At 42.5% G+C, this 12,477-nt stretch overlaps 1 protein-coding gene across 1 annotated transcript; it reads right to left on the bottom strand.

Annotated features, from left to right (window-relative positions):
* Nucleotides 1-11,009: 11,009 nt before the first annotated feature.
* CLDN14 (claudin 14) lies at nt 11,010-11,720 on the bottom strand. The gene has a single exon (XM_072852085.1). The coding sequence runs from the start codon at nt 11,718-11,720 to the stop codon at nt 11,010-11,012; it is 711 nt and encodes a 236-aa protein (XP_072708186.1).
* Between the last annotated feature and the right edge of the window lie 757 nt (nt 11,721-12,477).

The raw sequence follows: 12,477 nt of genomic DNA on the forward strand, positions 1-12,477 counted from the left end.
AGCAGGTCTGTCTTGGAGCCGGCTGGCATTGGCTCTGTCGGACATAGGGGAAGCTTCTAGCAGCTTCTCACAGAAGCCATCCCTGTAGCCCCCCACACACACCTGCTACCAAAACCTTGCCACGGAAACCCAATACAGCCACTTTCTTTTCAGATGTATATTGATAGCATTCAGTAGCGGCTGGGGTGAGGGGCTGTCCATTTACAGAGATTTTGGGATTTAAGCTATTTTGGAACACTTTTTAAGTGTTTTCTTTGAGTTTTTTGCTTCTTTGAGTTTTTCTTTAATTGTTTTTCTCTTCCTCCATCTTTAGTTTCCATTAGGCATGGTGTGTGATGAACAGAAATTGTATACTGACTAGCAGCTTCTATATTTGTTGCAATTAGAATAAGAAGAAACATCTAGCAAACTCCACACTGTGATGTGTGTAAACAAGTCTAGCCAGTACTTCCTAAAATTCTTCTTCTATGCTCAGCCCACGTTTGGTTTTTGGCAGACAATTTTCCATCTACAGGTCCTAATCCCTGTTGCTCATTTACTGTGGCCATTGATTCCTCTCACTAGCCATGCCCTTCTGTCAAATCACTCCTGACACTATCCATTCCCTAAGAAAAACCTTTTCTTCCCTATTTGAAAATATTTTTTTTATACTCCCTCAAGTTCTGTATTTAAAACTTTAATTGTCAGGTAAGAAAATGGGAAAGACTCTTCTGGTTTATGGGGTCCAGCTCTCTTTGTCCAAGGGGGCAATGTCCCGTTATGCCTTTCATTAAGTGACCATGCTCCATTTTAATATCTATTTTATTGCTTGTCCTTGCTAGTCTTATCAGAAGACTAGTTCAGATATTCATTATCTGATAACAGCAAACATTTTAATTTAAAGTAAGATTTCTTTCTGGCTAGGTTCTTTTCTTCTGCAAACATTATCTCTTTACATTCTTGTAAGGAAAGCCTCACCTTACTTTATTTCTTGATCTTCCTTTCTTTAAAAAAAAACAACTTTCAAATAGTTGCTCTGCTTGTGAAAATAATTGAGAATGTTACAAACATTAAAAAAATTTAGAAAAAAACTTAATTCCATGATCTTCCAACAGAAACCCAATAAATTATAATAACTGTGTTTTTGTGCCAAATCACTTTTATATTGGTTGTGATACTGAGGGACAAGGTTTCTAAAAAAGACCCTGAAGATTTTACAACCATGGTACAAAATGACCCATTACATCTCCTTTCACACATGAAGGATTTGTGAGAAAGTACAGCAAAAAAGATAATGCCCAACTTATAGGTGCCCAGAAAGCCTGCCGTTATAAACTCACATTAAAAAACAATCATTCAAATAAACAGGAATACATATTGCAAAACCTGGTGCACCACATCACTGACAATTACTGCAAAGAAAATACAAAGCACCATACATACATTGCCAGAAACATACTGCGCTTTTGTTTTTCATTTAGCGTGATTGCTTTTAAGGCCCCAGCAAGCCTAAACAACAGGCTCATTGTCTTTGGGTTTCATTCCTGAGGCAAGGACCGAGGAGATGATTCTGGCTTGCGTGGCACCGGTCCCATTGCAGGGAACAGCCGGTACCTTTCTCTTGTGCTGCCGAGACCCTCCGAGAGCATACTGTAGTTTGCAGGCGTAATGGTGAAGATGGCATTCATTTAGGATGAGGCTTTGCCAGTATGCTCAGGTCTGGCTTAATTCTCAAAGCTTTGCCCCGTCTGGCTTTCACAAAGGGTGGAAGTTGGCCAATATGCGGAGCGTCTCACCCACTCAGTTCTTGATGTTTCTACAAGGCGTGAGCATCCCTCGTTTGGCCACGCGTTGGAGTTGGAGGCCTTCCCGCACCACTCCCTTGTCGAAGCCCTGGGCAAGGAAAGGGCCGCTGGCTTCAGGCGTCCGTCGTCACCATACGGCACCCGCCTGCGGCTGGAGGAGGTGCGGGGGAGCGCTCTCGGGCAGGGGCATTGCAGGCAGGACGGGGCGTCTTCTGACTCGGAATGGGAGCTGATTTCCCTCTGTACCGACCGACGGCTGCTGTTCAAAGGTTCGCTAATTTGGTCAAGCGTAATGAATTGTGTGACACTTCTTCCCTCCTCCGGACTGTGCTGTTCTTACTGTAAAATAGAGTGTTTTTACAAGTGGACGGCATTTTCAGTGCCACTCCTAATTTCAGAAGGATTTCACCAAGTTCATGTGTGTATATTTATTATGCTAATAACCAATTGTAGTTAAGTTTAAATTGTGCATTACTGGCCTTAATGTTTCTGGCATGTGGCCCATAGACATCAGTGATCATGTTACTGGAGTTATGAATTTTCTCTTTGCCTCGTTATATTGAAATAGCTGTGTAATGTAACTTTTAAAACTCAAACATACTCAAAACCAGTGTGGGTGAAGGAAATCTGGAGTGGGGTGGATGCAGCGTCTGGGTTTGCATTTTCTACGTCTAAACATCTAAAGAGGCCTATCTTTAGTAACCTGTAACACAAAAATAATTTGTAGTCCATACCCATAGCATGTACATTTCATCAACTGGTATATAAGAGTACATATTGAGCAATTTAAGGAAATTTTGTAAAGCGTCCATAGGCATAATAGGGCTTCAGTAATTTCAAATGTGAAAACTAAAGCTGGTAAAATACATACATACAAATAAATGAGTGTATAAATATGTACATAAAAGAACTTTAAATAAAGCCATAAAACAGCTTTGGAGAATTTTTTGAATGTTTGTGGGTGCTCTTTTTTAGTTAAGTGTTCAATGTGAAAAGAATACTGAAAAACACTGGGTTATTGACAGTTAAAACAAGAATAAAATCAGATGAAAACAACAGATTCATATGTTAGGCAATTAGAAACCAGAACAACTGGCTGTAAAAAGCAAAAATTAATAGTTTTGGTATTTTCTGTTTGGCTCTGGCCAAAATTCTGTCAGCCATAATGTTGCAGAATTGGGCCTTAAATGCTTGTCAGATCACCAGGCTGGCTGAGCAAGAACACCACAGTTAAAATGTACAAATAAATAAACAGCACTGTCCTTGTCTTCTTAAAAAATGCTCTGCAAGACAGCTCTAATAAAATAACTTGTAGAAGAGGAATGCAAGTGAGAGCTAGCTGTATCAGATAAATCTATTACCTTGTGTAGTGATCAGATAATGTTTTATTCAAAGACAATAGTAAGGAACCATAGAGCACTTCTAGGTGGCCTCTCGAAGCACTTTTCCCATCTGATACTCTTCACGCACCAGTAACTGTATGTCTTTGTAGGAGTATTGGAATTTTTTCAGCCCAGTTAAACTAAAATCTCAGACTGAAGCCCACATCTTTCTTTTTCGCTGCCTGTCTTGGGTGGTTTCAGTTTTCTTTGCTATAAATTGAGCCATGTGCGCTGCCCTCAGTAAGTTTAAAACTAGAAGGGCAGTAAACTCATAAGCTAAGCAATCTGGAGAGTCTGGAGCGGAGGAAACTGGGAACAAGAGAGAGGCCTGTCATGGCTAGGAAATGAAAAACTTAAGAAATCAATGAAAAACAAAAGACAGAGGCAAGAAACCACATCATGCCCAGTGTTGGAGTGAGTTTATTTTCATATTGCCTTTTTAATGCTCTCCTACTATAGTCCTGTCAGACGCGGCACAGGGCACAGCTCTGCAGGTAAATCAGTGACGCTGCAGAGCTATGGAGATGAGGTGCTGCCACTTACCTCTTCCAGGAGACAGGGTTACTGGTGTGATGTTGAGGACAATGCTTTCTCCAAAGCCCCTAGCTAGCAGCAGAAAGACATCAGCTTGGCTGAATCCTGCAGTTTACTCCAGCCCTCAGTTGTAGCACAGGTCCCTCCAGACAGACGACGCTGTCACTTAGGCAGAGCCACTGCCTCCAAGGAATCAAGGCACCCAAAATCTGTTGGATGCACCTTGCCTCCCCTCCCCCAAGTATCAGGCAGACATTTGATTAGCAGCATCCACCACTTGCAATTAAAATAATTAGAAAGAAACAAAAAATAAAATACAACCTTAGTCTGCCTCTTATGATCAGGTGAGGGTCTGATTCCCAAGATATACATCGGGTTTTGGAGCTGACAATCCAGGACTTGTGGCAGTGAGTCCACTTCACCTTCCAAGCATTACCCTGACATCTTTATTCCTTCAGCAAGCCTAACCTTTAGCCAGGAGGTGAGAAGGTGGCCAGGCACATATAGCCCAACTATAAAGGGGGCACCGTGCTCTAGGGAGCTCCCCTGGAGGTCTTTTTCCTCACTTCTCTCATACCTGTGTTTTAGTTCCTCCGGTATTTAGATCTAGATGCAGAGGCCTGAGAGCTTCTGACCGCAGCCAGGCACTTTGGTGCTCACAGGTGATTTCTTTGTTTCAGCTCACAACTTCTCTGCTGTGGAAAATGGGAGCTACACATGTACTTCTTTCACAGACTGGAGATCTTAGGTGTTTAATGGCTATTTCCCTTCTGCTGGCTTGCTGCCATCCCTCTCTTCCCCCGTCTCCTAATTTATTAACATTTGTTAACATTAATGTTAAATATTGTGGAAGAAACCATAACCCTATGATCCCCAGCTCATTACCAGCTTCCTTTAGAGGTTGCTTCTGCCACATTACCGCCAGCCAACCAACGAATAAACAGGTTGTTTTCCCCAAGATGCAGCTATTACAAGACACTTGCTTCCACCCAGTTTTTACTGAGGTTTCCATGAGACAAATGCTACCTAGCACCCTCATCAGCTACAAAATCCACCTTCTTTTCAAAGTACTGAACACATCAGCAATTCTTTGCACAAGCAATTGAGTTCTAACTCTGTTTTCCAAGGCTTATTAATACTTCTTGACTTTTGCTCTCCTGTGTTTCCCATATAACAAGTGCTTAGCCCTTTAAAATGTGAACAAATAAAACAAATAGGCAGCTCACTGCAAAGTGGAAGTGTGGGATTACTCTGTCAGCTTGCCCTTTTCTCACACTGCGGGCCTGAGAGCAATTAAATGAAGCTGACATGCATTAGCAAGGCAGCCTAATTGAGCCTGAATTGCTAGGGAAGTGGTGATAGCCCAAGCCAGTATGGATTCGAGAGCACCCCCATTAGGGAGCGTTGATCAATACCAGTGATTATGACATTTTAAAAATAAAATTGATTGTCCTTGACCGGAGTGGAAGGGAGAACTCACTCATACATGCCACCAGATACAACTGCTCTGTTCAATATGAAACACTTTGTGAAATGGCCATTGCAAGTCTTTGCTTGTCGTCTCTCTCTTACAGGGGCAAAACTCCCATGACTTTGAGTCTCTTTGCTCTGGAGGCCTTTTAGTTAAAAGCTCTATAATAGACTTGGAGGTATTGACAATAATAATAAGCTTATGGGTGAAATTCTGACCTCACTAAAGTCAATGGAGACAGAATTTCACCATTTTGTATATCCACACACATATATGAAGTATATACATGTGCTCTTAACAGATCAAATCTGCACATTGATTCACTCTTTTTATTCACTCTACTTTCTAACAGTTTGCTTACCAAAGATATTTTAGCTGTGAGCTAATGAAATGAATGGATTTTCCTCATGCTTAAAGCATAAAATAAAATTAACAACCTTTTCCCCCAGGAAGCCTTCCTCAAAGGAAAAAAAGGGAGGTCAGTATATCTTGCCTTTCTTCTCTGTGGAGCATTTTAAGCCCATTCAGATGTTTGAGTTTATGGAAAACTGTCTTACAAACTGGCAGGTTTCTCAGTGAAGGGGGACACCTCATCTAGATCTACTGCCTGGGAGGGAGGGAGAGGAGGAGAAAGAGGGGTAACATTACTTCGGCTGAGCTTCTCTGATTTATGCTTGGTCAGGATCAAGCCTCACTAGGTTCAGACGTGTCTTCTGATGTCATGGGCAGAAGAACAGGAAAGGATACAAATTAATCTGGGAATCAACATGACCAGGTGCCCATTTAGTGGTAAGAATAGGAAATGTGGATAATCAGAACACGTGGGCTAAGCTATATTAATTTCTTAAGAAAACAAGTAAAAGAAGAACATATCTTTCTTTTATGCTGCACAGCAAAGCAAGGCATGCAAGGAAGAGATATTATCTTTTAGTAGATCAGCTAGGGAGAAAAATAAAATAAGGATAAGCTTTCAGCTCTTCTTTAAGCTGCTCCTGGACCTCATGAAACACCTTACCCTTGCCTATCTTTCTTACACAAACCATCTTGTGGGATGTACGGCAAAGTAAACAGTAAATTAGCAGTAGATATTTACAGGTGGACACGGAATTTCTATTAATCTTAATACACTGATGTGAAAAACCTTAATAACCAGATAATTGTAGGAATGGTCTGATAACTTTTGTCTTAGATCAGCAGAACTTCTAATTACTGAATTTAGTTCATTTCCTCATCTTATAAGTTAACTCAGACACATTTCTTGAAGAAATGAGTTAAGTTGTGCTATGGTTTAGCAATTACCTCACATCAATACTTGCGCTAAGCATTGCAGAAAAAACAGAACAAAAACACCAACCAGTTCAAGACCCAGAGAGCTGCCGTCTGCCCAGTGGCTCTGTCTGGTTTTGTGACAGTGAAGAGCACAGTGCATCTCAGGCACTGGTTTTCGGGGCAGCCGTGCCCTTCTGCTGGCTGACTGACTCCCTGCTGCCAAAAGGGGAAATCTTTGTTCACTTACTCCAACCCTTACTCCTCCTTTCCCGCTGCTCCTGCCCTCCCAGGAACCCCTTTTGTGGCACACCTTTCTGCTAGCTAGGTTAGCTAACTTCAGTGCCAGAAAATGATCCCATTCCTTGATGTGGTTGTTTTCTGCCTTTTCAAGGGGTTAAACTGGTCCACAGAGAGGACCAAAGTGCAAAGTGGTGGCTGGGAGCTGGGGGGGGTGGGAAATGGGATCTCACCACTTCAGTAGCAGTGAATTGCCACATCAACTCATGGATCGTGGTGGAAGCTCAGCATAAGCCACGGTTGAAACCTGTGGTTCAGGTCTGCAGGGACATGAGCACTCTTGCTGTGTCCTACATGTAATCTAACAAATTTAGATCTAGCTGATGACTTCCAGCCTGAGCAGTGTTAAAATTCACTGATGGATTACGTATTCCTCCAGCACCACAGTGTTTTGACTTCTGCTGTGCAGAACAGCAGGCTTGAACATAATAGTTTCTTCGGGCCTAAATCTGATGTATTCCTGTACTTCAAGCCAAAAGGTAAGATCACTTCTTCTACCCACCTGCCTCGCACCTGAGGAAGGCCTTGGTCTACCTCTGTGCCCACCTCCAACCTAGCCTTCATGTCATTAGACCAGTCCCTTCCCTCACACCCTGTTGGTCAGGTTCCTTTCCTGAAGGTGAAGTTGGTGGGATACTGTTTTGCAAGGGAGCTCATTATTTTAATCCCACAGGCTCAGTAATAACAGAATGACACATTTTTCTTCCTTTGGTCTATTAGCCACTTTCTAGCAGCAGCATTAGAGGTAACTAAAATGTTTTCTTCTCTTCATTTCTTTTGATTTGTGTTTGGTTGTTTGTGATGCTCTGAGTCAGAGTTACACATTTGGCATATTCTGTGAGATAACATCAAGGCCTGCCGTATTTTACATGGCAAAATCCAAGGTGACTGGAGAATAGATAGTCCACCAGCCCTGAGGGAGGATGCCAAGCTGGGAAGCAGCATTCTTGACCTCGTCCCATCCCCAGATGATGCTCCTGGTTAGATGCATCTTTGAAAGCGCTCCTTGCATCCTCAGAAGCTGCCAGCTTTTCTGAGCCAGCCTCCATCCCTACCTCAGATGCCTCCACCTCTACCTGACCCTGCAGCAGAGTCCCCACTCTCTCCCTGATGTTGCAGAGCTCACCACAATGTCGTCTTGCTGCCAAAGCCTGTCCTCCACCTACGCCTCCCTGCCAAGTCTCCCACCCCTGCTCCTCCAGGAATGTCACACTGAAGTTGATTAAAAAGCGGTGTAACCACAATTACACACACGAACAACGCCTGCACTGCTAAAAGGAATTTCAGCCCAGCCTGGATCCCCTCATCTGTTGGTGCTGCTCATCAGAGTCCCCTGCAGTGCCTCCGCCAGGAGGGCAGGATGGCATTTCAGCTCTAGTGAGCTGGAGACAAAAAGCAGGCTGTACTTATCTAAAAAAATAAATAATTAAAAAATCTGCCTCCACAGGACTCTGCAAAAACCCAGCGGATCCACGCAGGCAGAATCAGGCATGTGGCAGCCCTAGTCCATTGCCATGCCCTGACTTACAGCTGACTTACAGCTGCCCAGAGAGCACATTCCCATAAACAGCACCTTGGTGGTCCAGGAAACTCATCCCCTTTCCTTGGCACTCTGTCACTTATCGATGCCACTGATGACCAAGGGATTACTGGGCAAAGGAGGAGTGGTGGTGATTCACTCCTTGGCGAAGGTGTCAGAGCAACGTCTCGTTGCACAGGGTGTGCATGACTGCCAGGGCAGGCTCCACGCAAGCGGAGAGCGAGGTCTGGCCACCCGCCTGCGTGGCAGCAGGGGAGGAGCTCGGGTTATCATCACATACATCGGCCTGGGGTGGCTGGAGCCAGACCTCTAATGCTGCTAGAATGGATATGACTTTTTGTTTCAAATGGCAGCTTTAAAAAAAAAATAATAAAAAAAAAAAGCTGCAGAAAGCTATGGCAGTTTTCGCATGGAACGAGATCCACTGGTTCACAGCCCCCTGTGAAACAAACCATTTCGCTCTCTTTATTGACATCAGAGCACTTCCAGGTATTTTTGCCAGGACTTTATAAACCGTTCTTACTACTGTCACGTATCCTACTTGGCTGGGAATTTGTGCAGTAAGAATAGCACTACACATAAATATTCCCACTGCACAAACATCTTGGCAAGTGAGTTAATTTATCAGTATGTAGCAAACATACTACCTAATGAGACACAAGCCCATTTCCTGCACTTGGACTTGTGTTCCAGTATTCATGGCTGTCTAAAGCCCTTGTTCAGTTGATATTGTAATCACTTGGCTAGATCTATTGTAATGTAAATACAGAGAAAGCCCTATGCAATAGACCACCTTCATTAGGCTACCTTTTGTCCTAAAAAGGCATCCCAGAAAATCTGTAATGGACTATGAACAGTTTGACTCCGTCTCCTCTAAGAAGACATTGTCAAAACAGTTTCTGTCCATTCCTTGCATCTCAGACTCTGTCATTAAGATGTTTGCAGCACCAATGAAGTTTCTATACAATTTCTTTTTCACACCATATGTAATAGCTACAGTTAATAAAACACGAGTTTATAATCAGTTGTTACCAATCAATCACCAAAGTCTGGTCCCAGGTCCTTTTTGTTATTGTTGGTTTCAGCAAATTGCTTAGAAATGCCATTTTGTTTTTTAATGACAATGATGATGATAACTTGCATCAGTGCTGAAAAACATTCAAATCGACATGAAAAAAGGTCCAGGTGGTCAGCCATGGAAAGGAAGGTTTGGAGTGAAACCAGGGGAAATATTGAAAGGGTCCCAGCTCTGGAGGTACTACCAGGTGATAACGTAATTGAGACAAGCTTTTTGCCAAATGAAGTATACCAAGTGTAGTTGCCTCACAGTTCTGGAATTATTTTTTTAACCCTATTAAATGTCAGTGTGTTGGCCCATATGTTGCTCCAGAGAGACCTATAGCTTTCTGAGGTTAATAGGAATTTAGTGCTTTGGGGTTTTTTGATGGTTTTATATCATAGTATATGTTGCACCGGACTTCACTGTGACATGAAGTGGAGAGGGCTGGGGTTCTTTGTTCATTAGTTTGTTTTTCAATTGTTTGAACACACTGTGGAATGATTGCATTTTGCAAGGATTTTAGAAGTAAATGTCTTGATTTTATACTCCTGACAGGCAACGGTTAACAGTCCGTGAGTGTAACCTCTGCTGGCGTGGAGGCTGCCTTGTGCACTGAAGCCTGGCAGAATGGAAGTTCCCCAAATGCCACATGGAGTAGATGGAAATATTCTTACCAACCCTAAGGCACCTTCATCAGGACCACAGGCAAAAGACGCCAGGACAGAGCCTAAGAAATGAGTACTTTTCATCACATGGTATTTGGGGATGGAATTATAGAAATTGTTTTTCTGATCTATGTAATGCATAGATTGTACAGAATGCTAAATCTACTAAAGAGCTAAATGCCCATTCTGAGACAAATTCTGATACTTAATTTTTTCTTTTTATTTTTTTAATGAAAATTTAACATCAAATGTCTAGTTTTTTTCTCTTACTGACGTTTCTAAAAACCCAATTCTGATCCACTGAAACAGTTTTTTGCCATTATGATGCATTGTTTTGTTTCAAAAATGTGCTAAAATTTTATTTTTAAAAGGTCAAAACATTGTAGTATAATTTAAAATATTGCCTATAACATATTGTCAAACACATCTGTCATAATGCTATTGAAATTCGTATTTCAAGGGACTATTAAAAACAACACCAAACAAAAAGTTAAGTCAAAGCAAAACTAATACCTTTGTCATAATGAAACATTCATGCGTTATGGAAATGAGAAACTTAGCAGGCAATCACTGCTGAAAATCGCTGTCTGTCACCATGAAGTTCTCCATTTTAGGCAAAACGGCGTCTTTTGTTGGAACACTGTTCAAATAACACGTTGTGGCGAGTTCTGCTTTAGTGCTTGTCGCAGGGTAGAAACTACAAACCAAACCATTCTTTTTAGGAAAACTGCCCTTGAACTGCCTGCCTGCGAAACTCTAATTGAAAGTAGGCAGGTATGTGCCGTCTCTGGAATATCACAGCCTCCTTCATATTTATTTTCCAGGTTTTGCAGCAAGCAGTTTTGTGTTCGCATTCTTTCTTTCTCCAGAAAGAAAGGAAAGGAAGAAAGGAACAATGGTAAACTTTGTATCGCAACCCTTATAAATTAAAAGTCATCTTAGCTTTGTTTTATGCCATGCACAGAAATTATAAAGCGGCTGTGTCCCGCAGGCAAATCTTAGGGAACTCACACATAGTCATTTAATCTGTAGCCGCTATGGGAAGCAGATGTCAGGGAAGAAGCATGGTTTCCCTTGTAGGCAGTTGGTGGTCTGTAGGAGGGAGCAGTCCTTCTTACGCTGCTGGGCTGTGTCTGGTAAGGTGTCTCGTTCCCGCGACACTGGCTTGATGTGCACAGCAGAGTGCCGCCAAGGATCGTCAAAGATGCGGAGACAAAGCCAAGGTAAAGAGCTTGACCTATCTCGTACTTCATCCCGCTGGGAAGCATGGGGTTGTAGAAATCTGTAACTACGTCGTTAGTGGTCCAAGAAACAGGTACGAGGCAAACAAGCCCAGCCAGGATGAAAATGATCCCCCCGGAGACGGCGATGGAGGCTTTGGCAGAAGTCCCCTTGGCACACTGCGTGCACTTCATACCGATGACAGCAATCACGCATGCCAGCGCAGAAAGGACACAGGAAATTACCATCATGGCACGGGCGGCTTGGAGGTCACGGGGCAGCGCCAGCTGGGAGCGGTGGACTTGGCACTGGTAGATGCCGGTGCTGTGCCAGACGCACTCCATCCAAAGCCCTTTCATATAGGCTACAGCTGTTATAATATTGGTGCCTACATGTGCCGTTCGCCACCAGTGTGGCAGAATAGTAGCAATTAATGTCCCAATTAGGCCGAGCAGGCTTAGAGAGAAGCCAAGTAACTGAACAGCCGAGCTTGCCATGTTAATGTTTGTCCTGCGTAGTTCTCTTAATAAAGCACCTCCGCTTGAATTCCTTCAGAAAACACGGGCTTTTCTTGGAAGATATGCAGCTGTTTTACTTTGACACCTTCTGCTCTCCTAATAAAAGGTAATTGAGGAAAAAAGGAGTTAATTATTACCCAAATGCATTACCTCTCCAGCCAGTAAGGTGCATTCCAAGTAAAGTTAGTGCAATAATTAGCATAGTTATCGCTGTTAATCGTACTTTTGTGGAAGTAATGGGAAAGTAAGCTTTCCTCTTCACTTATATAAACAGTCTTCTGTTGCCCGCTGGGAAGAAAACTCAAGACAATTTATGAAATGGAAAAAAATATTTTAAATGCAAATATTCCTCTTCCCAGCAGACTATTCAAAAAAACAAACATGATTTCCTTTCTAAAGCAGAGAATTAGCTAGTGTTAACACTTGGAATGAATGAGATTTATAAAGTAGGGAACTGCAGGTTGCTTTACACGATGAAAACATTCCCAGAAGGTCATAGCAGGACTAGGAAAACAATAAGGGTGTATTTGCTCAAAGTAGGGAGCAAAGAGAGTGATTTAAAACCTGAGGAAGAGGATAACAAGTATTGGATTAAAGTCGCTTTCCTGACTTGCCAGTATTTCTTGAGGTTGAGTTTTAATAAAGCAACTCAAAGGGGAATAATTTTCATTAGCCTCTGTGGAGTTTCAGCTTATGATTTTAGGTTGTGGGCGAAATGACAGCATGTGAAACCAGA

Source organism: Ciconia boyciana, chromosome 1 (genome assembly GCF_034638445.1).
Source record: "Ciconia boyciana chromosome 1, ASM3463844v1, whole genome shotgun sequence".
Classification (NCBI taxonomy): domain Eukaryota; kingdom Metazoa; phylum Chordata; class Aves; order Ciconiiformes; family Ciconiidae; genus Ciconia; species Ciconia boyciana.